The 25,780-nt window shown below is 34.1% G+C and overlaps 1 protein-coding gene across 1 annotated transcript; it reads left to right on the top strand.

Annotated features, from left to right (window-relative positions):
• Nucleotides 1-23,381: 23,381 nt before the first annotated feature.
• LOC115711668 (T-complex protein 1 subunit delta) lies at nt 23,382-25,569 on the top strand. Its single transcript, XM_030640042.2, has one exon. The coding sequence runs from the start codon at nt 23,773-23,775 to the stop codon at nt 25,381-25,383; it is 1,611 nt and encodes a 536-aa protein (XP_030495902.2). The 5' UTR covers nt 23,382-23,772; the 3' UTR covers nt 25,384-25,569.
• The last annotated feature ends 211 nt before the right edge of the window (nt 25,570-25,780 follow it).

Below are 25,780 nucleotides of genomic sequence, written 5' to 3'. Positions count from 1 at the left end.
AATTTTATCAAATTTTATCTCTATTTTCTCAAAAACGCCAATTTTCCAATTCTAACCTTTTAAATGCCAAAACTAATTATTTAATAACTAAAATAGATTATTAAATAATATTGTCATTTAATTTAATTATTAATTAGACATATAAAGTCCATTAATAAATAAATAAACCTAGAAAACTCTTTTCTTTACAATTTCACCCTTGCTTAGTGAAAATTCATAAAATTAGACATAGTCTAACTTTAGAATTATAAATGATCAATCACGAATCAATTAATGAGTCTTACAAGCAGAATGTTCTCAACTAGAATGGGGACCATGGATCTATATGCTGAGCTTCCAATAAGTGAACCAAATTTACCAAGTAAATTCCTACTTATTAATTCTTCGTTGAATCCACTCTTAGAACTTAGAATTGCACTCTCAGACTTATATAGAGCATATTGTATGTTCCACGATATCAATATACTATCTCATTTAACCATTGTTATAATCTTATTGTGATTTAAAGATCCTCTATATAGATGATCTACATCGAGATGGGATTTCTTTACCGTTCTCACCCCTCAATGTATTTTGCCCCTTAAAACACTTAGCTACCTGTAAATGGTGTTTAGTGATCTAATAATTAGTCAGTTAAACAAGAGCTCATCCATTTACTTCTATTTGCTAAGCTCGAAGGGAATCATCACTTGACTTCTATACACCAGTAGAAGCTATAGATTCCATATTTATGTTCAGCACTCCCACTCAATCATACTATCATGTTCCCAAAATATACGTATCACCCTGACCCAAAAGTAGGCTTAACTAATAGATCAAAGAACATGAATAGCACTCCTGAGTTGAGCCTAAGCATATCAGGATTTAGATTCTTTTAATCTTAAGATCAACTACTGATATTGACTTGGAAAGATATGTATAACGGTAAGTTTGTAATATCTTAACTTAGTTGCAATATCGGTCCAGTCCAATGTATACTCCATACATTCGAAACTAGTATACTTTACTAATGTCCTGGAAAGAACATAACACTTACTCCAAGTGTAAGTATACATCATCGCTGATTATCACATTAGTGTAAATCCAATAACACTGATGAAACAGGGACCAAAACTTTTGATTCATATGATCACAATCACATTCCACTGTGTTGACGATACTGTAATTGTGAATAAACATATGATCTGGATTTAACTGATTTTGTGTGTATGCATGTAATAAACATATTAAACATATTAAACCATTAGCATGTAAAATTCATGCAAACATCAATCACTTCAAATTTCTTATGTTGATAACTAATCAGATTATAAAGAGTTTTATTTAGGGCATAAAACCCAACACTATTTTATTGATGTGTCTATAATCCTCTTCCCATTCCACTCCTAGTTAATATCTTAGCAATTGAACTTGAAGTTATAAACTCCTTGTTAGAGTAATACTTCACATATGCTCATGATGGACTTTAAATTCCAGAAAGCAGGTAAGCTGGGAATTGTTCACTCTGAAGAGCAAATAGTTCATAACTCCAAAAATCCTACTACTTCAAGCTTAGTTGAGAAGATAAGAGAAAGTGATTCCACTTCCTCAAGTTATACTTCACAACAAAATGAACCAGCAAGAACAACAATTAACAAACGAATAAGCAGTAATGCTTTAGTCTTCGAATCATGTGTGTTAGAGAATGATAAATCCATTTGGATTCTTGATTCTGGGTCTACAAACCATGTAAGTTGTTCATTGCAATTGCTTGAGAATTGGAATTATTTGAAATCTGGAGAGTTGAAACTTAAAGTTGGTAATGGCGAAATGGTTTCGGTTAGAGCTAGAGGAAAAGCCAAACTCAAGTTTCAAAACAGGATTTTAGAATTAGACAATGTCTTATACATTCCAAATTTCAGTAGAAACTTGGTTTCTGTTTCATGCTTACAATTGCAACAATACAAATTAGATTTTTCGAGTTCTGGTTCTACCATTTCTCGAAATGACATTCAGATTTGTGTTGCATCCATGGAACAGGGGCTTTATGTTCTTAGACCTGAAACACCATTTGCCTTACATAACGAACTTTTTAAAGTAGCTAAACCTAGAAACCACAAAAAGCAAAAGATCGTTGATGATAATGAAACATATCTATGGCATTTACGTTTAGGTCATATAGGCTTTGATAGACTCAATAGGCTAACCAAAGACGGTCCATTGAAAAATGTCGTCTTAGGTGAACTGCCAGTATGCGAGTCCTGCCTGGAAGGAAAAATGACTAAACGTTCTTTCTCTGCAAAGGGAGAGCGTGCCAAACAACCCCTAGGGTTAGTACATTCCGATGTCTGCAGACCTTTGAATGTCAAAGCCCGAGGTGGTTATGAGTACTTTGTCACTTTCATTGACGATTACTCTAGATATGGACATCTTTACCTTATGCATAAGAAATCTGAAACATTCATAAAGTTTCAGGAATTTCACGCATTGGCTCAAAACCAAATAGGTAAAACATTAAAGATCTTGCGAACTGATAGGGGTGGAGATGTTGGAAATTATTTTACCAGGATCTTAGATCTACTCACAAGTATGTTTATTAACACCCTAAATATGAACTTTCTAAAACGATGAAATAAACACATATAAAGTTTAGGAAACCTTACATTGGGTGCAGCGGAATATAATGACTCCTTCCGTTCAGATATCTAGCCCTTGATTCCTTTCTGTAGCAGAGCATTATCAATATCTAAACCTGGATCTCTTTCTCTGAATCTTTGATGCTGAAACTCCTTGCTGAAAGTCTTTCTTCACGATCTTCCTCACTATGACTGAGGTATCACTTGCTGTGTGTGGGCACTACTCATACACTAAGGTAATTTCGAAATTTAAGGAAGAAGAAAGAGAGAGTGGGTTCGGCCAAAGATAGGGAGAGAGAGAGGCTCAGTTTTTCTGAATCAGAAGTGTCAGAAGAAAAGTGTAATTTTCCTGAAGCCTTCACTATCTATTTATAGCATTCCACTAGGGTTAGGTTTGAATTATTTGGCATTAAAATAATGAAAATATCAGAGGGAAAAACCCTACAAAAGTGGCCGGCCCTACATAGTGGAATTGGGCCTCACTTTTTGTAATTTTGCAGTTTTATCTTTTCTGCATCTGATTTTCTCAAAAACGCCAATTTTCAAATTCAACCATTAAAATGCCAATTCTAAATATTTAATAACTATAAATAATTATTAAATAATATTGTCATTTATCATATTTATTAATTGAACTATACAAAGTATCATAATTAACAAATATGCCCCTAAAACTCTTTCTTTACAATTTCGCCCTTACTTAGTGAAAATTTCACAAATAGACATAGTCTAAATTGAGAATTATAATTGATTAATCAAAACCAATTACATGAGTCTTACAAGCAATAATATCTCAACTAGTGCGGGGACCATGGGTCTATATAACCGAGCTTCCAATAAGTAGATCAAGAATTTAGCACTAAAATTCACTAACTTATTAATTCTTCGTTGAATCCACGCATAGAACTTAGAATTGCACTCTCAGTATATAGAATGCTCTATATGTTCCACCATATAGACACATCATTAGTTATCTATTGTTATAATCCTAATTTGATCAATGATCCTCTATATGAATGATCTACACTGTAAAGGGATTAGATTACCGTAACACCCTATAATGTATTTTATCCTTAAAACACTTGACCCCGTATAAATGATATTTCAGCTTATGTGAAATGAGTACTCCACCATTTATGTTCGTTTGGTCAAGCTTGAAGGAGATCATCCTTTGCTAACTATTCGCCAGATAGAAGCTATAGATTCCATGTTTATGATAGCACTCCCACTCAATTGCACTACCGTGTTCCCAAAATGTACGTATCACCCTGACCTAAAAGTAGGCTTAACTAACAAATCAAAGAACACGAATAGCCTCTCGAGATTGAGCCTAATCATATCAGGATTAAGATCATTTGATCTAGGATCAACTAGGCGATATTGACTTGAATAGATATTACGGTAAGTTTAATAAATCTAAGTCAAAGTTTACTACTACTACACTTGATTTGTATGTCAAGGTGTTGAGATTATTTGAAACGCACTTTTTGTTTTATATTAGTGCAAGTGGGAGTTTGTTAGGTTTTATGCCCTAAATAAAACTCATTTCAATATAATCAGATTTACTTATTAATATAGATCAGAAATAACATTTAATGTTGCATGGTTCACATGATTTATTTCATGATTATATGTACATAATGTATAGATTCATCTGAAACCCTTTTCACATACTTGATCTTGTTTATTGTGCCGTCAACACATTGGAAAGTAAACATGACTATGTGAATAAAGTTTCCTAGATTTATCAGACACAGGGTTTTACTGATATGATAATCTACAACAAGAGTTTACTTGTATTTGGAGAAATACTATGTTCTTTCCAGAACATTGGTTAAAGTAAAGCTCAGGTTGGATGCATGGAGTATGCATCGGAAGGGACCGATATTGAACTTTGACTTAGATTTAATTAAACTTACCGTAAAATCTATTCAAGTCAGTATCGCCTAGTTGATCCTAGATCAAATGATCTTAATCCTGTTATGATTAGGCTCAATCTTGAAAGGCTATTCGTGTTCCTTGAATTGTTAGTTAAGCCTACTTTTAAGTCAGGGTGATACGTACTTTTTGGGAACACGGTAGTGCAATTGAGTGGGAGCGCTAGCATAAACATGGAATCTATAGCTTCTATCTGGCGAATAGTAAGCAAAGGATGATCTCCTTCGAGCTTGACCAAACGAAAATAAATGGTGGAGATCTCATTTCACATAAGCTGAAATATCATTTATACGGGGTCAAGTGTTTTAAGGAATAAATACATTGTAGGGTGTAACGGTAATTTAATCCCTTTACAGTGTAGATCATTCATATAGAGGATAATTGATCACATTAGGATTATAACAATGGATAACTAATGATGTGTCTATATGGTGGAACATATAGAGCATTCTATATACTGAGAGTGCAATTCTAAGTTCTATGCGTGGATTCAACGAAAAATTAATAAGTTAGTGAATTTTAGTGCTAATTCTTGATCTACTTATTGGAAGCTCGGTTATATAGACCCATGGTCCCCCCACTAGTTGAGATAATATTTCTTGTAAGACTCATGTAATTGGTTTTGATTAATCAATTATAATTCTCAAATTAGACTATGTTTATTTGTGAAATTTTCACTAAGTAAGGGCGAATTTGTAAAGAAAGAGTTTATAGGGGCATATTTGTTAATTATGATACTTTGTATGGTTCAATTAATAAATATGATAAATGACAATATTATTTAATAATTATTTATAGTTATTAAATAGTTAGAATTGGCATTTAAATGGTTGAATTAGGAAATTGGCATTTTTGAGAAAATCAGATACAAAAGGTGTTAAAATTGCAAAATTGCAAAAGCAAGGCCCAATCCACTAAGTGTATAGCCGGCCACCTATTGTAGGTTTTTAAGTTGATTTTTTCATTATTTTAATGCCATATAATTCAAATCTAACCCTAGTGGAATGCTATAAATAGATAGTGAAGGCTTCAGGAAAAACACTTCTTCTGATTCAGAAAAACTGAGCCTCTCTCTCTCCCTGTCTTTAGCTACCACTTCTTCTTTCTTCTTCCTTTGAATTTCAAAATCCTTAGTGATTAGAGTAGTGCCCACACACATCAAGTGATACCTCAATCATAGTGAGGAAGATCGTGAAGAAAGATCATCAGCAAAGGAGTTTCAGCATCAAAGATTCAGAGAAAGAGATCCAGGTTCAGATATTGATAATGCTCTGCTACAGAAAGGAATCAAGGGCTAGATATCTGAACGGAAGGAGTCATATTATTCCGCTGCACCCAATGTAAGGTTTCCTAAACTTTATATGTGTTTAATTTATCGTTTTAGAAAGTTCTTATTTAGGGTGTTAATAAACATACTTGTGAGTAGATCTAAGATCCTGGTAAAATAATTTCCAACAACTGGCCTCAGAGCCATGGTAATTGATTTACTTGCAAGAAATTTGGACTTTAAAACGATTGATTGTATGTTCTTTGGATGGTATCATGTTGTATTGAGTGTTATTTGATGATTGATTGATGTTTGTAAATTTTTGTGAAAAATAATTGCGATTTTGTTTCTGGAATTATTTTTATTGGATAGTATGGAAAAAATTAAGCAAGTTAGCCTTTTACAGAACTTAATTTGGATTTTATTTGAATTAGTTATGATTTTTTGAAGATTTGAAAAAATCGGGGCTGTGCTGATATTTTCCTGCGATCGCAAATCTATCCGTACAGTTCACTATTTTTTTGTTTTTCTTCGATTTTTCATGGAATTAACTTCCGATTTTCGGTATAGTTTTGTATTTATACTATTACTATTCCTAATTCAATTCTAATTATCATTTTAAAATAAATTTAATATTTTTTAAATTTAATTCAAGATATTAGTGTAATTTGAATTTGAATAGAAATAGTATCTATCTTCTTGCTTAAAATATCTATCTTATTTTAAAATTTGATTATATCTTATCTTATTTTAAATTTAAAAATAAGATATTTATAATCATGTAATTTTTAAATGATATAAGATATTTTGCTAATTTTTAAATTTTTTTGTTATTTTATTTATTTAAATTACATTTAAAATTTAAAAAAGATATTTATTTATCTTTTCTAATTTTTTATTTAATTTTTATTTATAAAATAACATTTAAAATTTAAAAGTAGTTAGCAAATTTTTGAAATGATATTTAGGTTGGTTGAAACCTAATTTTTCAAAAATTGTAGGTTTAATTTTAAATTTAAATTTTTTAAAATTTTCGAATTTTTCAAATTTTTTTTAAATTTTCGAATTTTTTTTTTATTTAATTAATTATTTTCGAAATTAAATATTTAATTTAAAATTAAATAAATCCTACATCCAACTATCCAACTAACCTTGTTGCAGGAGTATGTGTTTTAGCTTATGTGTAAGTTTTCAAAACCTATTATTACTTGATTGCAAATAGCCATGGTTACTTTTTGCCAGATCTAATGATCTGATGGCTCCCTTGGTCAAGATAATAATTTGTAACAGGTATATTTACAATCTTCTTTCATCTGTGTATGACCTAGCAACATGATAGGACCCATCCAAAGTGTGCCTGTGTGAGCCTATGTGTTTAATTTGATTATAGATACATATAGGTTGTTGTTGCTAAAATAAATTATCATAGTTCTTGATAGAATTTATTTAGGCCCATTTAGTTATTGGGCTTATTCAATTTATAACAGTTGTTCTTATTAAGGTTAAATTCCTCTCTTTTGGGCCTTGTGTGAGAGTTGGGAGCCATAGAAGTAGGTACGACATACTGAACCCAGCACCCCCTCACATGAACCACCCCAATTGCGAAGGCCCATTTGCCTGATTTGAACAACTATACTAGGTTAATTACACTAGTTTAACCTAATAAAATTGATTAGCAACATAATTAATTTCATTTATTTTGAAATTAATTTAAGAAAATTATAGTTTAAAGAATTTTTTATTCTAAGCTAAACTATATGTATTTTCTTGTATTTAATTAAATATAGAATTATAACCATCTAGATTCTTTCTGGAGCTTAATTTAAATTTTTCATTAAATATTCCTATTTAAGTTGATATTTAGTTATCTACAACTAACCAACTTAAATCTGAATATCTTTTGAATTTCAAATTTCAAAATTAAGTTGAGGAATTTTAGGCATTGGTTATTAAGATTCTTTAGATATTTTTTAAGTTAATATCTTTTCAAATATTAACTTAAAATGGAATATTTTCAAATTAAGTGGTTACAACTTAATTTTTGATATTTAATTAAAATTAAATTTGAAAAATATTTAAGTTCTAGATTTTTTCTAATACAACTTAAATTAGATATTTTTTTTAAATTTTGTGGAAAAGATACTTAGTCAAATAAGATATTTTTTAGATAGTTATTTCTAGACTACTTATTATTTCTAATATTAAATAGGAAAATATTATACATTGTGAAATTAATTATTTGTATATAATTAATTTTGGTACAATTTATTTTAAGTATATTTTTCCTAGTATTAAACTAGAAATTAATAATTAAGCCTTCTCTACACTTAATTATTTATTTCTTGAATTTAATACATTTAATTAATTTGAAAATTAAATATCTAAGTTGATTTTTATCATTATACTTAAATATCTTTTTTTCATGACATTTAATTAAATAGAAAATTATTTTTAGTTGAAATTTATTTTTTCAACTAAATTTAAATAATTTTCAAAATATATTTTTCTTTATTTTATTAATCAATTTTCGAAATTGCATTTCTTAAATGCTAGAATTTCGAATTTAATCTTGAAAAATAGATTAAGTTGTAAATTAATTATTTATTTTAATTAATTCTTGGATCAACTTAAATCAATGATTTTTTCATTTATTGATTAATTTAAAATAAATTGAATTAAAGTATATTATTAGAAATTGAATTAATTAGTCAAAGGAAAATCTAGATAGATGATATTTTTGCTTGAAGTATTTTTCTAATGTATTTAATTAAATAGAAAATTAATATTTAAGTTGATTTTCATCATCATACTTAAATATTTGAAATTTTTCTTATATATTTAATTAAATAGGAAAATTATATTTTTTGTTGTAAATTAATTTTATTAATTAATTTTGGGCCAACATTAAATTAGAATAATTTTTCCAGGATTAATTTTTTTATTTTAACATGCATTTTCAAAAATTGTATTCTTAAATACTTTAATTTTTTCGAAATGCAATATATATATTTATAGAAAATTTAATTTGAGTTGTAAATTAATTTATATTAATTTTGTAACAACTTAAATTGAATATTTTTCTAAATATTTATTGGAAATTATTACTAAGATGGAAATAATTCATGTTATTTTTATATCCATCTAAGTAAAATTTATAAATATTAAATTAAAATTTATATTTAGAATTTTTCATTCTAAATTGGAAATTTTAAATAAATATATATTTAAAATAAATAAATTAAATAAAGAGAATCAAATAAAATACAACTCTCTTTAAATAATGAGCTTTATTATTAAGACATTCGATCTCCATTGTGGGTTTTACATCGCGTTTGTTTTAGTGAGTAATCCTCCCTAATGGAGGAACGTTCATTAGCAATTTCGCACCGTTTAACCTCGCATGATAAGTAGTTTGTAAGTGTTTTGTATGGTATAGATCACCCTAATGGTGGCGACCATACTTGACTTGCAAATTATGAAACAATGGTGGAAGCTCATAAGATAGAATTGCCTTGACTCTCGCCTAAACGGGACAACGCTGAATTCCAATCTTGATCGAATAAAAGGTTGCTAGAATGGTTATCATTTTAGATGAGCTGACAATTCTATTCAATGGATGATGCTTTGACTCTCGCCTAAACGGGACACTGTATCAGTTTGTTGAAAAACCTTGGAAATTATTTAGGATTGTAAGTTTTAGTATTTTCACTTGTCATTCCTCCTTGCTATATGCTTATAATTTCTGAAATGTGTATCAATTTATATTGAACCATGTTATTTTCTGTTATTAAGTTGTAGTTTAATTTCGAATCTTCATTGTTGGTCTAACATGTTTGTTTTTCTAATGAGATGAATCCCTAATGGATTTTCACCATTAGACATACATAATAGTGTTAGATCTCGAAAGATAAATATTGTATATGCGACATCTAGCTGTTCATCAATTGATGACACCTTAGACTAGTATTTTTACGATATGAAACAAGAAGATTGTATAAATAAGATTACTTTGACTTTCGCTAATCGAAGCATCGTTGGATTCTTATTTTAAACGAAATTATCCTAATTCCTCTTAGCTTATTCATTTCGAATTAGCTTTAAAAACATATCATTAGATGAATGGTCTATAAATCATTTCATGTCATTTTATATGACGCATATGATTATAATCCCGAAATTCTATTCCCAATTGATATAAATCCTCAATCTTAGAAATCTCCTACTTGTATGGGCAAATCTGACTTAGAGTTTGTATTAGTAGTGGTGGTCCAAGAAAGAATTACTCATTATATTTGGTTGAATTTAAGTCTTTGACTTTAATTTTAGAATCCAAACAGAAATTTTCTTATATTTCTAATTCCAGATACAATACAGTTACACTTTCTCAAGTGTTTAATATCCATCTTTTATTAATGGATTCAAACTGTATGGAATATGAGTTAGGTATTCTGTGACCAGGATCCACTTGCAGTATTCTAAAAACTCTTTGAGATAACTAAACCTATGTCATCAAAAGACACTACCATTTTTTTAATCTATGGCATTTGTATCTTGTTCATAGTGGATTTGACAAGATCAATCTCTGCAAAGAGTTAATATGCCTATATCCACTGAAAGTAGTTCATCTCATTCGCAGATGGATGTACATTCAGGGGTGGATATGAGTTTTTCGTTGTATTCTTAAAACGATAACTCTAGATTATACCTTTTAGCAAGAAATTTGAAATGTTTGAAAAATTTCATTAATTCTAGCAATGGTTAAAACCATTAAGGTAAGTGGTTAAAGATCTTGCGAACTGATAGGGGTGGAGAAATAGTTAGTAGATATGCAGTTCAAAGATCATTAAATTGATTTTTGAATTATATTCAAACTTACCTCCCCAGAAATTTCAAGTTGCATGTTGATGATTAGTTACTAGTCGTTGCCTAATTCCTTCTATGGTAATACAATTTCAGAATGATGTAATGGTTGTATACTTAATGTAAATCATTACTAGATTCATGGATGACCTAATCAAAATCTTAAGAAAAGCTAGAACTGTTAACCATGGTTTGTTAGCTATTCTAAGTGATTAGGGGTGGACCATCCCATTGTCAATAGATAAGAAAGTGTTTGTTCAAACAAATACTACTTTTCTAAGAAAATGACTAAGTCTGAAAAACAAGTAGCAAATAAAGGAGATATTTATTTCTTGATTCCAAAAGTGTTCTATCATCTTATATAACATATGATGATCCCACTGCCTCTGTTGTCTTGTCACAACCGAAGAGATCAATACCATTTTCTTAGACATAATTCACGGTACCTTGTCGTAGTGGGAGAGTTTCTAGGAACTCACCTTCTTATGACTTGGGAGACACTAGTGATTAAAATCCATTGTGAGTTTAAACAAGTAATGGATTGTCAAGATAAGAACTAAGACGAAAGCCAATAGAACTATGGTTTAATCCATTCACATGGAGTAACCTAAAGTTTTCTATTACAAGGACATAAAAGGAAATTTTAGTTAATAAGTCTATTCTATGGACTTAACAAACTTCCTGTTCCTAGTATTATAGGTTTGAGTTTATCTAAACCTATGGCTTGTGGTATACCTGGTAATTACTTACTCTAATGCAAGCAACTTACTTTAGTAAGATGCTGAAGCATTTTCTTTCTAATGGCAATCTATAGAAGCTTCACAACTTCTTAGGTATAGATTTTATTTAAGGAAAAGTCTTAACTATTCCAAAAAAGATAAAGCCATGAAAGAATTTCTTATATCAACAGTGAGAGGTCTTAGATATGCTTTTGTATGCCTTAGACCAGACACCTGCTGTTGAGTGGGAGTAATGAGTAGGTATCAGATTAATCCAGGAGAAGAACATTGGAAGACAATCAAGTAAATCTTAAGATTAAGAAGAGGAACTATATGTTAGTCTATAAGGGTGTGTTTAAAACTCTTAGACTACACCACATCAGATTTCGAAATTTGCCTTTGTGCTAGAAAATCTTTCTGATAAGATGGTGGTTACTCTGGGGGTGGAATAGTGATTTTGGAGAAGTGTAAAAACCTATCTGAAGTCTCTAGGTCTACCAGAGAGGGACTGAATGTTAAAGTTGCAGGAAAGGTACTTATTCAGTCTAAGGAAAGTCCTACACATTTTTGGCATCATTCCAAATTGCCTTAAACTACTAGTGCTAATTTCCTGATTAACCAAAAGTAGTTGCCAAAGGTATAGAATCCAGTATCCCAAGAGAGTAGACATATAGAGAGGAATTTCACATTATCAATGATTTTGTGATTAAAGGAAGAGTAATAGTGGAGAAAAGGTTGTGGTTAATTCAACCTTTCAGATCCTATTACGAGGAGTTTACTACTACTACACTTGATTTGTATGTCAAGGTGTTGAGATTATTTGAAACGCACTTTTTGTTTTATATTAGTGCAAGTGGGAGTTTGTCGGGTTTTATGCCCTAAATAAAACTCATTTCAATATAATCAGATTTACTTATTAATATAGATCAGAAATAACATTTAATGTTGCATGGTTCACATGATTTATTTCATGATTATATGTACATAATGTATAGATTCATCTGAAACCCTTTTCACATACTTGATCCTGTTTATTGTGCCGTCAACACATTGGAAAGTAAACATGACTATGTGAATAAAGTTTCCTAGATTTATCAGACACAGGGTTTTACTGATATGATAATCTACAACAAGAGTTTACTTGTATTTGGAGAAATACTATGTTCTTTCCAGAACATTGGTTAAAGTAAAGCTCAGGTTGGATGCATGGAGTATGCATCGGAAGGGACCGATATTGAACTTTGACTTAGATTTAATTAAACTTACCGTAAAATCTATTCAAGTCAATATCGCCTAGTTGATCCTAGATCAAATGATCTTAATCCTGTTATGATTAGGCTCAATCTTGAAAGGCTATTCGTGTTCCTTGAATTGTTAGTTAAGCCTACTTTTAAGTCAGGGTGATACGTACTTTTTGGGAACACGGTAGTGCAATTGAGTGGGAGCGCTAGCACAAACATGGAATCTATAGCTTCTATCTGGCGAATAGTAAGCAAAGGATGATCTCCTTCGAGCTTGACCAAACGAAAATAAATGGTGGAGATCTCATTTCACATAAGCTGAAATATCATTTATACGGGGTCAAGTGTTTTAAGGAATAAATACATTGTAGGGTGTAACGGTAATTTAATCCCTTTACAGTGTAGATCATTCATATAGAGGATAATTGATCACATTAGGATTATAACAATGGATAACTAATGATGTGTCTATATGGTGGAACATATAGAGCATTCTATATACTGAGAGTGCAATTCTAAGTTCTATGCGTGGATTCAACGAAGAATTAATAAGTTAGTGAATTTTAGTGCTAAATTCTTGATCTACTTATTGGAAGCTCGGTTATATAGACCCATGGTCCCCCCACTAGTTGAGATAATATTGCTTGTAAGACTCATGTAATTGGTTTTGATTAATCAATTATAATTCTCAAATTAGACTATGTCTATTTGTGAAATTTTCACTAAGTAAGGGCGAAATTGTAAAGAAAGAGTTTATAGGGGCATATTTGTTAATTATGATACTTTGTATGGTTCAATTAATAAATATGATAAATGACAATATTATTTAATAATTATTTATAGTTATTAAATAGTTAGAATTGGCATTTAAATGGTTGAATTAAGAAATTGGCATTTTTGAGAAAATCAGATACAAAAGGTGTTAAAATTGCAAAATTGCAAAAGCAAGGCCCAATCCACTAAGTGTATGGCCGGCCACCTATTGTAGGTTCTTAAGTTGATTTTTTCATTATTTTAATGCCATATAATTCAAATCAAACCCTAGTTGAATGCTATAAATAGATAGTGAAGGCTTCAGGAAAAACACTTCTTCTGATTCAGAAAAACTGAGCCTCTCTCTCTCCCTATCTTTAGCTACCACTTCTTCTTTCTTCTTCCTTTGAATTTCGAAATCCTTAGTGATTAGAGCAGTGCCCACACACATCAAGTGATACCTCAATCATAGTGAGGAAGATCGTGAAGAAAGATCATCAGCAAAGGAGTTTCAGCATCAAAGATTCAGAGAAAGAGATCCAGGTTCAGATATTGATAATGCTCTGCTACATAAAGGAATCAAGGGCTAGATATCTGAACGGAAGGAGTCATATTATTCCGCTGCACCCAATGTAAGGTTTCCTAAACTTTATATGTGTTTAATTTATCGTTTTAGAAAGTTCTTATTTAGGGTGTTAATAAACATACTTGTGAGTAGATCTAAGATCCTGGTAAAATAATTTCCAACACAAAGATCATTTAATTGAACTTGGAATTGAATCCCAATTAACCGCTCCTAGCACTCCACAACAAAAATGGAGTTGCAGAAAGACAGAAATCGCACGCTTTTGGAAATGGTTAGGTCCATGCTTAGTTTTTCAACTCTACCTACGTCCTTCTGGGGATATGCAATTCAGATGGCAACCGACATTTTAAATGTTGTTCCATCTAAATCATTCCCTAAGACACCCTTAGAACTATGGATTGGTCGTACACCTAGTTTACGCCATTACAGAATCTGGGGGTGCCCTACTCATGTCTTAAGAAAGAAAGACGGCAAACTTGAGTCACGAACTGAAGTTTGCATGTTTGTCGGTAATTCTAAAGAGACTAGGGGTGGACTATTTTATAGTCGCAAGGATGATAAAGTGTTTATTTCTACAAACGCAACTTTCCTTGAAGATGACTATATTAAGAATTTCAAATCACAAAGTAAAGTAGTGTTGGAGGAAATGCTTTCAGATATAAGTCCTTCCAATGTTCCGTTCTCTTCCACACGTGAAGAGGACAATCCCACTCCCTCAGTTGAACCAACTGAGAAATCTACTACTAAAGTTTCTGTTCAGAAGATCGCCGTACCTCGTCGTAGTGGGAGGGTTTCAACAAAACCTGCTCGTTATGGCTTGGATGGTGAAATCAATATGGTCGTAGGTGACGGTATTGATGACGATCCATTAACCTATAAACAGGCAATGGCTAGTCCGCAACGGAAACGATGGTCGGCCGGCATGGATTCAGAAATGGATTCCATGAAAAAGAACAAAGTCTGGGAATATGTAGACGCACCTGACGACTATCATCCGATAGGATGCAAGTGGGTTTACAAGAAGAAAAGAGGAGCTGGAGGCGAAGTCGAAACTTTTAAAGCTAGACTTGTAGCCAAGGGTTATACCCAAAGAGAAGGCGTGGACTATGAGGAAACTTTTAGTCCTGTTGCCATGCTCAAATCCATCCGAATTCTTCTCTCCATAGCTGCTGCTTTCGATTATGAAATCTGGCAAATGGATGTCAAGTCTGCCTTCCTTAATGGGGTACTTGAAGAAACCATCTATATGGAGCAACCAGAAGGTTATGTTCTTCCTGGGCAGGAAAAGAAAGTTTGCAAATTAAATAGGTCTATCTTTGGACTTAAGCAAGCTTCTCGCTCATGGAACAAAAGGTTTGATGAAATCATCAAGACCTACGGCTTTCTTCAGAATGAAGATGAACCTTGTGTTTACCAACTCAAGGAAGACCAAATAGTAGTATTCCTGGTCCTTTATGTTGATGACATTTTGATCATTGGAAACAATGTCAAGAAAATGACTCACATCAAGCAATGACTTAACACTCAATTCGATATGAAAGATTTGGGTGAAGCAGCCTATGTTCTTGGTATTCAGATTATTAGAAACCGGAAGAACAGATCTCTTGCTCTCTCTCAAACAACCTACATAGACAAAGTCTTAGAGAGATTCTCCATGAACAACACCAATGGGGCAAACATGCCTTCTAGATATGGTATTCGTCTATCTAAGGAACAGTCTCCGACTGATCCTCAAGAGATAGAGGACATGGCAAAAATTCCCTATGCCTCTGCAGTTGGAAGTCTAATGTATGCAATGCTATGCACTAGACCTGACATCTGCTATGCGATTGGAATTGTGAGCAGGTATCAGTCTAATCCAGGACATGAACATTGGAATGCAGTTAAGTATATTCTGAAATACTTGAAGAGTACAAGGAATCTTGTGTTAGTCTACAAGGGTGGTGCTTTAAATCCCATAGGCTACACTGATTCAGATTTCCAAGCAAGTCTTGAAGACAGGAAATCTACATCTGGGATGGTGTTTACTCTTGGGGGTGGAGCAGTGGTTTGGAGAAGTGCAAAACAAACCACGATATCAGACTCAACTATGGAAGCTGAATACATAGCTGCAGCCGAAGCTGCTAAAGAACTTGTCTGGCTAAGAAAGTTCTTCACCAATATAGGTGTCGTTCCTGGAATGGAAAAGCCTCTGGTCTTACTTTGTGATAACAATGGAGCAATAGCAAACATTAAAGAACCTCGAAGCCACAAGAGAAGCAAACACATTGAAAGGAAGTATCACATTATCAGAAAATACGTGGCAAGAGGGGATGTACTAGTTGAGAAAGTTGACACAGAGGACAACCTAGCTGATCCATTTACCAAAGTCCTGGCCGTGACAGCCTTTGAAAAGCACCGTCAGAATTTACGATTAATTGATATGTACTAATTAGTTTTATATTAGTGCAAGTGGGAGTTTGTTAGGTTTTATGCCCTAAATAAAACTCTATTTCAATGTAATCTATTTTATTCAACATCAATAAAGAAACAGAAGTATTTTTCATTCATTTGTGTATGTTTTGGTTCACTTTATCAATTGCTTGTCTATTTAATTTATAAATTCATCTTAAACCCTTTTCACATACTTGATCATGTTTATTGTACTGTCATCACATTGGAAAGTAAACATGGCTATGTGAATAAAGTTTCCTAGATTTATCAGACACAGGGTTTTACTGATATGATAATCTACAACAAGAGTTTACTTGCATTTGGAGAAATGCTATGTTCTTTCCAGAACATTGGTTAAAGTAAAGCTCAGGTTGGATGCATGGAGTATGCATCGGAAGGGACCGATATTGAACTTTGACTTAGATTTAATAAAACTTACCGTAAAATCTATTCAAGTCAATATCGTCAAGTTGATCCTAGATCAAATGTTCTTAATCCTGTTATGATTAGGCTCAATCTTGAAAGGCTATTCGTGTTCTTTGATTTGTTAGTTAAGCCTACTTTTAGGTCAGGGTGATACGTACATTTTGGGAACACGGTAGTGCAATTGAGTGGGAGCGCTAGCATAAACATGGAATCTATAGCTTCTATCTGGCGAATAGTAAGCAAAGGATGATCTCCTTCGAGCTTGACCAAACGAACATAAATGGTGGAGTACTCATTTCACATAAGCTGAAATATCATTTATACGGGGTCAAGTGTTTTAAGGATAAAATACATAGTAGGGTGTTACGGTAATCTAATCCCTTTACAATGTAGATCATTCATATAGAGGATCATTGATCACATTAGGATTATAACAATGGATAACTAATGATGCGTCTATATGGTGGAACATATAGAGCATTCTATATACTGAGAGTGCAATTTTGAGTTCTGTGTGGATTCAACGAAGAATTAATAAGTTAGTGAATTTTAGTGCTAAATTCTTGATCTACTTATTGGAAGCTCGGTTATATAGACCCATGGTCCCCGCACTAGTTGAGATAATATTGTTTGTAAGACTCATGTAATTGGTTTTGATTAATCAATTATAATTCACAAATTAGACTATGTCTATTTGTGAAATTTTCACTAAGTAAGGGCAAAATTGTAAAGAAAGAGTTATTAGGGGCATATTTGTTAATTATGATACTTTGTATGGTTCAATTAATAAATATGATAAATGACAATATTATTTAATAATTATTTATAGTTATTAAATAGTTAGAATTGGCATTTAAATGGTTGAATTAGGAAATTGGCATTTTTGAGAAAATCAGATACAAAAGTGTTAAAATTGTAAAATTGCAAAAAGCAAGGCCCAAATCCATCAAGCCATGGCCGGCCACTTTTGTAGGCATTTTAAATTAATATTTTTATTATTTTAATGCCAAATAATTCAAACCTAACCCTAGTGGAATGCTATAAATAGATAGTGAAGGCTTCAGGAAAATTACACACACTTCTGAATTAGAAAACCTGAGCCTTTCTCTCTCTTCCTTGGCCGCCACTCTCTCTCTCTAGAATTTCGAAATTACCTTAGTGATTAGAGTAGTGCCCACACACAGCAAGCAATACCTCAATCATAGTGAGGAAGATCGTGAAGAAAGATCATCAGCAAAGAAGTTTCAGCATCAAGGATTCAGAGAAAGAGATCTAGGTTCAGATCTTGATAATACTCTGCTGCAGAAAGGATACAAGGGTTAGAGATCTGAACGGAAGGAGTCATTTAATTCCGCTGCACCCAATGTAAGGTTTCTTAAACTTTATACGTGTTTATTTCATCGTTTTAGAAAGTTCATATTTAGGGTGTTAATAAACATACTTGTGAGTAGATCTAAGATCCCGGTAAAATAAATTCCTACAATTTAACCATCGTTATAATCTTAATTTGATCAAAGATCCTCTATATAGATGATTTACATCGAGATGGGATAAATTTACCGTTTTCACCCCTCAATGTATTTGGCCCTTTAAAACACTTAGCTACCTGTAAATGATGTTTTAGTAATCTAAGATATAGTCACTGAAACAAGAGTTCATCCATTTACTTCTATTTAGCTAAGCTCGAAGGGAATCATCACTTGACTTCTATACACCAGTAGAAGCTATAGATTCCACATTTATGTTCAGCGCTCCCACTCAATCATACTATCATGTTCCCAAAATATACGTATCACCCTGACCCAAAAGTAGGCTTAACTAATAAATCAAAGAACATGAATATCACTCTTGAGATTGAGCCTAAGCATATCAGGATTTAGATTCTTTTAATCTAAGATCAACTAATGATATTGACTTGGAAAAATACAACGGTAAGTTTATAATATCTTGACTAAGTTCAATATCGGTCCAGTCCAATGTATACTCCATACATTCGAAACCAGTATACTTTACCAATGTCCTGGAAAGAACATAACACTTACTCCAAGTGTAAGTATACTTCATCGTTGATTATCACATCAGTGTAAATCCAAAACACTGATGAAACAGGGACTTAGTCTTTTGAATCATATAATCACAATCACATTCCACTGTGTTGACAATACTATAATTGTGAATAAATTTATGTTCTGGACTTAACTGATTTTGTGTATATATTAAATATATATATTAAACCATAAGCATGTAAAATACATGTTAACATAATCACTTCAAATCTCTTAAATTGATAACAGTTTTATTTAGGGCACAAAACCCAATATTTTCCACCTTAGGAATGAGAGAGATAACCGTTTCATTAAACTGAACCGAAATCTTACCAGTGTTAAAGAAGTCTTTGATCGCTAGGCACACTTCAGCTCTTATGTCTTTCCACATAGCCTTAAAAAATTCAGAGTTGTAGCCATCAGGGCCTGGACTTTTCGAACTAGGGATGCTGAACAAAGCTTCCTTGATCTCCTTGTTAGAAAAAGATTGAATTAATCTCAGCTGTTGGTTTATTGTCAATCGGTTGCCATGCTCTAGACACTCAGTATCAAGCCTTCTAGTAACCGAGCTACAACTGCCCATGTAGCTTTTAAAATGATCAATATGATGCCTCACTACATCAGGATAGTTATCAACAATATTTCCATGAAGATCAACAAAGCTAGCTATCCTATTCTCTTCCCTTCTTTTCTTGATACAGGCATAAAAATAAGCATTATTACCATCTCCTTGGTTTAGCCAAGTTACCTTACTCCTTTGGACAAGGAAACTTTTCAGCATTTTTTCTTGAAGATGAAAACTATCAGCATCATCTTTTTCCTCCATTATAAATCTTTCAGCTCCCGAGTTGCTTTGAGCTTGTAATCTGGCTTCAAGAAACTTATCTTTTGCCTTCTGAAAATCCAACTCCATATTGCCCAACCTGGCATGATTAAATGACTTTAATACATGCTTCAGCCGAGAAAATTTAAACCAGATCCCCAGTAAGCCAGAAGAGAAAACCGGTTTTTGCCAGCTCTCCAAAACCAGATTTTTAAACTCTCTATGCTCTGTCCAATAGTTAAAGAATCTAAATGGCTTCACTCCTATCTCCACCATTACAGCCGAGGATATGACAATAGCACATTGATCTGAGACCTCTTCCCAACTGAAATAGGCTAAGGAATTAGGAAACAAATCCAACCAATCCTCGTTCTTAAAAGCATGATCTATCCTCGAATAGATTCTATCCTTACTCCCTTGATTATTAGACCAAGTGAAGAAAGATCCCTGCCTCTTCAAAGAGTCCACCATGCCCAAACTTAACCAATCATTAAATTCCTCAATCTCAGCCCTTGAAACTGGTTTACCTCCTACTCTATCCCCAAAATTAATTAAGGAGTTAAAGTCACCTAAAAGAATCCAAGGCCTAATCGGGAACCTCAAATTGGCTAGGCCCTTCCATAACAGCTTCCGCTCCTCTAAACCATTCATCCCATACACAAACGTTGCACAAAAAGCCTCCGTGTGACTAGCCAACTTCACATACCAGTGGACATATTGGCTAGTTTCTTCTATAACTATCACTCTTGCAGAAGTCTTCTTCCAGATTAATAACAGTCTACCCTCTATTGCTGGGCTGGTATAGCTTTCCCAACCACAAAATTTTTTTGACATCATTTCTTTCACCTTCTCACTTTTCAGCTTAGTTTCAACCAAAGCTCCAACCCAATTACCTTTTTTTGACAAACTTTAATCACAGCCTCTTGCTTTTTCTCTTTATTGAGGCCTCTAACATTCCAACACAAAATATTGCAACAATTCATAATAAATGAACCAGTGACCCGTCTCCCTGTGTCCCACTCTCCTTATTTTGCAACATCTCAAAAGTATTCTTTTCTTTGTGATGCACCCCATGCTCCCTAACAACTTGCTTAGCCTTGAGAAGATGAACTCTTTTTGGTGTTTCCCAATTTTCCTCAGCCTCTCCCTCTCTTTCAGCTCCAGTCAACTTAGCCCCCTGATTTGATTCTCGAGCAACCTCTCGGCCACTCAATTCCCCTGCCTTCTGTTGAGAAATAACTCCATCCTTCCCCCTTCTTTACCCAATCTTACCTATACTTTATTCTTGCCATCAATTCCCATAACTGTAGCCTCCTTAGATTTAGTTTGGACATCATTTCCACCTTTCTTCTCCTCACCAGCCCCTACTCCTTTCACATCTTTTTTGACCCATTGCTTAGCCTCACCTTTCCTACACCCAGCCATGATATGCCCGAAACCCCCACAACTTTTGCACTTAAATGACAACCATTCATAGTCCACCCCTGCTCAACCAATCTCCCTTTCTCATTAATATAGTGAATTACTCTCGGAGGATTTTCAGTTATATCCATTTCCACCAAAACTCGAGCAAATTTGACCATGGATCTATCCTTCGTAACTCTATCCACCATTATCGGATTACCTATTGTACTAACCGAAGCACTCAAACAATTCTTCCCCCAATATTGCAACCCCAAATCATGTAAACGAATCCACAATGGTACAGATTTTATAAGTTTCACAACATCTAAATCTGTAGTCCAAGGTCTAGTAAATACCGGTTTTCGATCGAATTGGATTACACCATGCTCAAGGACGTGATCTCTAGTAGCTTCATCGTTTAACTTGACTAAGGTGAATTCTCCATTCATACGCACAATCTGAGCAATCCCCAGGTTACCTCACATCCTTCGTATGAAGCCTTCAAACACAGCAAACGGAGGATTCGCACCAAGCACCATACAGATAACAACAGAGCTCCAATTAGCCGCCTGCATAACCACCTCCTCTGCATCAATTTGGGCAATTTTAATGCATTCCTTGATCATAGGCTCTTCAAATCTCAGTCGGCCTTCCTGTTCCTGGAAGTTACTAGCAGAAAATTTCCTCCAATGACTCTGTGATGGTCTTCGGTTTCCACTATATCTGCCCAGTTCAGATCCTCTTCATTCCCTTTCCCATCGCCTAGGTCAGACTTTGCTACCTCCAAGTTTGCTTCTCCTTCTTCCACAATCGCATCTGCAACAACAACTTCTTCAAGAACAGTACAAACCTCAGCCGGTCGGCTTTCCTCCTCACTTCTAGTGCCATATTCCACACTCATCTCTCGGATTACAGGCTTTCGGATCCCTCGGCGCCTCTTCGCCATGGAAGGAAGCTGGAGAGAACACACAGGCCTCCCTCTACCCTATTAATGTTATTAATTCCATTCCATTTTATACTATACCAATCATCACAATTCTTATTCAGTTATTGATTCCATAGTTTTTACCAAACAAAAGAATAGAAATTCCATTCCATTCTATTCCTATTTCTATTACCATTGGCATTCTTATTCCATTTTTATTTTGTAACCAAACGCCACCTTACTTCTTTGTCTTGCAAGTTACAAGGATATTTCCGCCCCATTCAAAACAAAAAAAGAAAAAGGGAGATTATATTTACACCCCTCAAACTTATAACTACACCCCATTACTAAGTTTACCCCAATTAAATATTGTTTTTATAATCACACCCCATCACATTTACTAAATGGGTATTTTTTAGTACACCCCAAGATTTTGAAAAAAAAAAAAAACTTCTCAAAGAATGGGAGAAGAAGTTAGGCTTCACCATAATCGACGTCTTTCCCTGAGCCAAGACTTCGCACTGAATCCACCAGTACTTCATTGTCGCACAAGACTTTGCGGTCCACCACTCTCGCTCTCTGCTCCGCCAACCATTCGAAGAACCACCGCGAGTTACAAAAGCCACCGCCAATTGACGACTGATATTTATCTCTAGTCAAGTCGTGTTTCATCCTTCGTGTGGTTGGTGTCGATGAATGGTTTAGAACAACATCGTTTCATTGCTCACAAGCCCATAATCCTTTTCTTCTTTAAATTTTCTCATCTTTACACTGATAGAACTATACACATAAGATTTTTGTTTAAAATTTTAAAAAATATTAATTCTAATTATATATTATTCTCTTAGAGAATTAAGGTTGGGAATTTTTGGAATATATTGTAGCATGTATGAATCTTCATAATAAAAGATAAGACTTTCTTGTTAAAATTTTTGATTTTTATTTTGAATGGTTGAGACATAGATTTCAATTCAAATGCTTGTTGGGAATAATGGCATTTATTTGAGTTTGTGTTGAAATTTTTTGAAATAGATGAGCATTTTACTGATTTGATTAGCTGAAAATTTTGAACTGATATTTGGATTAATTTTATTGAAGGTCGGAGTAGGGATTTATATACTTATGTTTCTCCAAAAAGTATATTTAAAACAAAATAGGATTATCTTCTTCTTTTGATGTGTATTAATGGCAATTTACTTTTCTGTAACTGCTACTAAGTCCCATGTTCAATCAAAAAACATAAATATTAAAAATATCAAATCTTTTTTTCCATTGACGAGGAGTTTTTTAAAAGATTCTACAATCAGTTTACATATATAATTCTATTGAAATTTGAGTGGTGGGGGTGTATTTATATAAAATATATAAAGAAATTAAAAATATCTATTTTAGTCATTTTATTAAAGGTTAAGTAAGTTATTATAATTTTAGAGTGTAGTTAGAATTTTGTGGGGTGTAAATATAACTACCCAAAGAAAAAAAAAGAGAGGATATTTTCGTAATATTTTGAACACTCTCGAACTCGACCCTTGTTTCTCTCCCGCTTTCTCTTCTGTAATTACGCTCTCTCCCTAGGGCTCAGTTTCACCTCCATTTCCTACGTCGAAACCCCTCTTCTCTCTAACCCTCATTTTTTTTCCCTAATATCGAAACCTCTTTTAAGTTTACTATTTTACCCTTCTCACTCTTTCATTATCTCCTAAGCCCTAGGGTTTCCGGTTCTGCATCTCATCGTCCATGGCGGCGGTACCAGCAGCAGTTTCCCAGCCTCGATCCTCTTCCAAGACCGAGTCCTATGTCGACAACAAGCGCAAGGAGGACATCCGCCAAGCCAACATCGTTGCCGCGCGCACCGTCGCCAATGCCGTCCGGACCAGTCTCGGACCCAAGGGCATGGATAAGATGATCTCCACTGCCAATGGCGAGGTTATTATCACTAACGACGGTGCCACCATTCTCAACAAGATGGAGGTCCTCCAGCCCGCCGCTAAGATGCTTGTTGAGCTTTCGAAGTCCCAGGACTCCGCTGCTGGAGACGGCACCACGACTGTCGTCGTCATAGCTGGTGCACTTCTGAAGCAGTGCCTCACTCTTTTGTCTAACGGTATTCACCCTACTGTCATCTCGGACTCTCTTCATAAGGCCGCTATTAAAGCCGTTGATGTTCTTACTGCCATGGCTGTCCCCGTCGAGCTCTCAGATCGCGATTCGCTGATCAAGTCTGCTAGCACTTCGCTGAACAGCAAAGTTGTTAGCCAGTACTCCACTTTGCTCGCGCCCCTCGCTGTGGATTCTGTTCTCACGGTTGTGGATCCATCGACGCCTGAGTTAGTCGATTTGAGAGACATTAAAATTGTCAAGAAGCTTGGCGGAACAGTTGACGATACTGAGCTCGTCAAGGGTTTAGTGTTCGATAAGAAAGTGAGCCACGCAGCTGGAGGACCTACTCGAATGGAGAACGCAAAGATAGCTGTGATCCAGTTCCAGATTTCTCCCCCCAAAACCGATATCGAACAGAGTATTGTTGTTTCGGATTACACCCAGATGGATCGAATTTTAAAGGAAGAGAGAAATTACATTCTGGGTATGATTAAGAAGATCAAGGCCACTGGCTGCAATGTTCTTTTGATTCAAAAGAGTATTCTGAGGGATGCTGTTACTGAATTGTCACTGCATTATCTGGCGAAAGCCAAGATTTTGGTAGTTAAGGATGTAGAGCGTGACGAGATTGAGTTCATCACCAAGACCTTGAACTGTTTGCCCATTGCCAACATCGAGCATTTTCGCTCGGAGAAGCTCGGTTATGCTGATCTTGTCGAGGAGCTTTCTCTGGGAGATGGGAAGATTGTGAAGATCACAGGTATTAAGGATATGGGGAGGACAACGACTGTTCTTGTTCGCGGGTCAAACCAGCTGGTGCTTGATGAAGCAGAGCGGAGTTTGCACGATGCTCTTTGTGTGATAAGGTGTTTGGTGAGCAAGAGGTTCTTGATTGCTGGAGGTGGTGCACCCGAGATTGAGCTGTCTCGTCAATTGGGTGCATGGGCTAAGGTTCTGTATGGCATGGAAGGGTACTGTGTCCGGTCCTTTGCTGAGGCACTTGAGGTTATTCCTTACACACTGGCTGAGAATGCAGGATTAAACCCAATTGCAATTGTGACCGAGTTGAGGAATAGGCACGCACAGGGGGAAATCAATGCTGGGATCAATGTGAGGAAGGGACAAATCACGAATATCTTGGAAGAGAATGTGGTGCAACCACTACTTGTGAGCACAAGCGCAATAACCCTGGCTACAGAGTGTGTGCGGATGATTTTGAAGATTGATGACATTGTCACAGTTAGATAGAGTTGGGATTAAGCATTGTCTTTTGATGAAAAACGGCGGTATTATATCTTCTTGTGTGCCTTTTGTTTTAGGTAGTCTGCTTTTATGTGCGGTTGGCTTGTTGTTAGGACGAATTTTGTTACAGTATGTTTGCTTAAACTCTTTTTGATAATCGTTGTTTCTAACAGATTTTGCCATTGTTTTCCAGTCGTACTAGAGTTCTTTTGGGTTTACTTATTTTATTTTATATTTGGAAGTTTTGTTATGAATTTCGCAACAAATGTAGGTCATCATAGATCTGGGACATTTTGGTAGCCACTAGTTGTATACTCTGTGGCTAGTGGTCTACCGAAAGATGTTTTGTCTTGGCCGTTAATTGAGGTAAGGTGCCTTTTAGCATTGTCTCCAACAAATTCTG

This window comes from Cannabis sativa, chromosome 3, assembly GCF_029168945.1.
Source record: "Cannabis sativa cultivar Pink pepper isolate KNU-18-1 chromosome 3, ASM2916894v1, whole genome shotgun sequence".
Lineage (NCBI taxonomy): Eukaryota > Viridiplantae > Streptophyta > Magnoliopsida > Rosales > Cannabaceae > Cannabis > Cannabis sativa.
The sequence above is the reverse complement of the archived record's forward strand: the minus strand, read 5'-3'. Positions and strand labels throughout refer to the sequence as shown.

Coding starts and splice junctions, on each gene's coding strand:
- LOC115711668 (XM_030640042.2), top strand. CDS start 23,773: ATGGCGGCGGTACCAGCAGCAGTTTCCCAGCCTCGATCCTCTTCCAAG.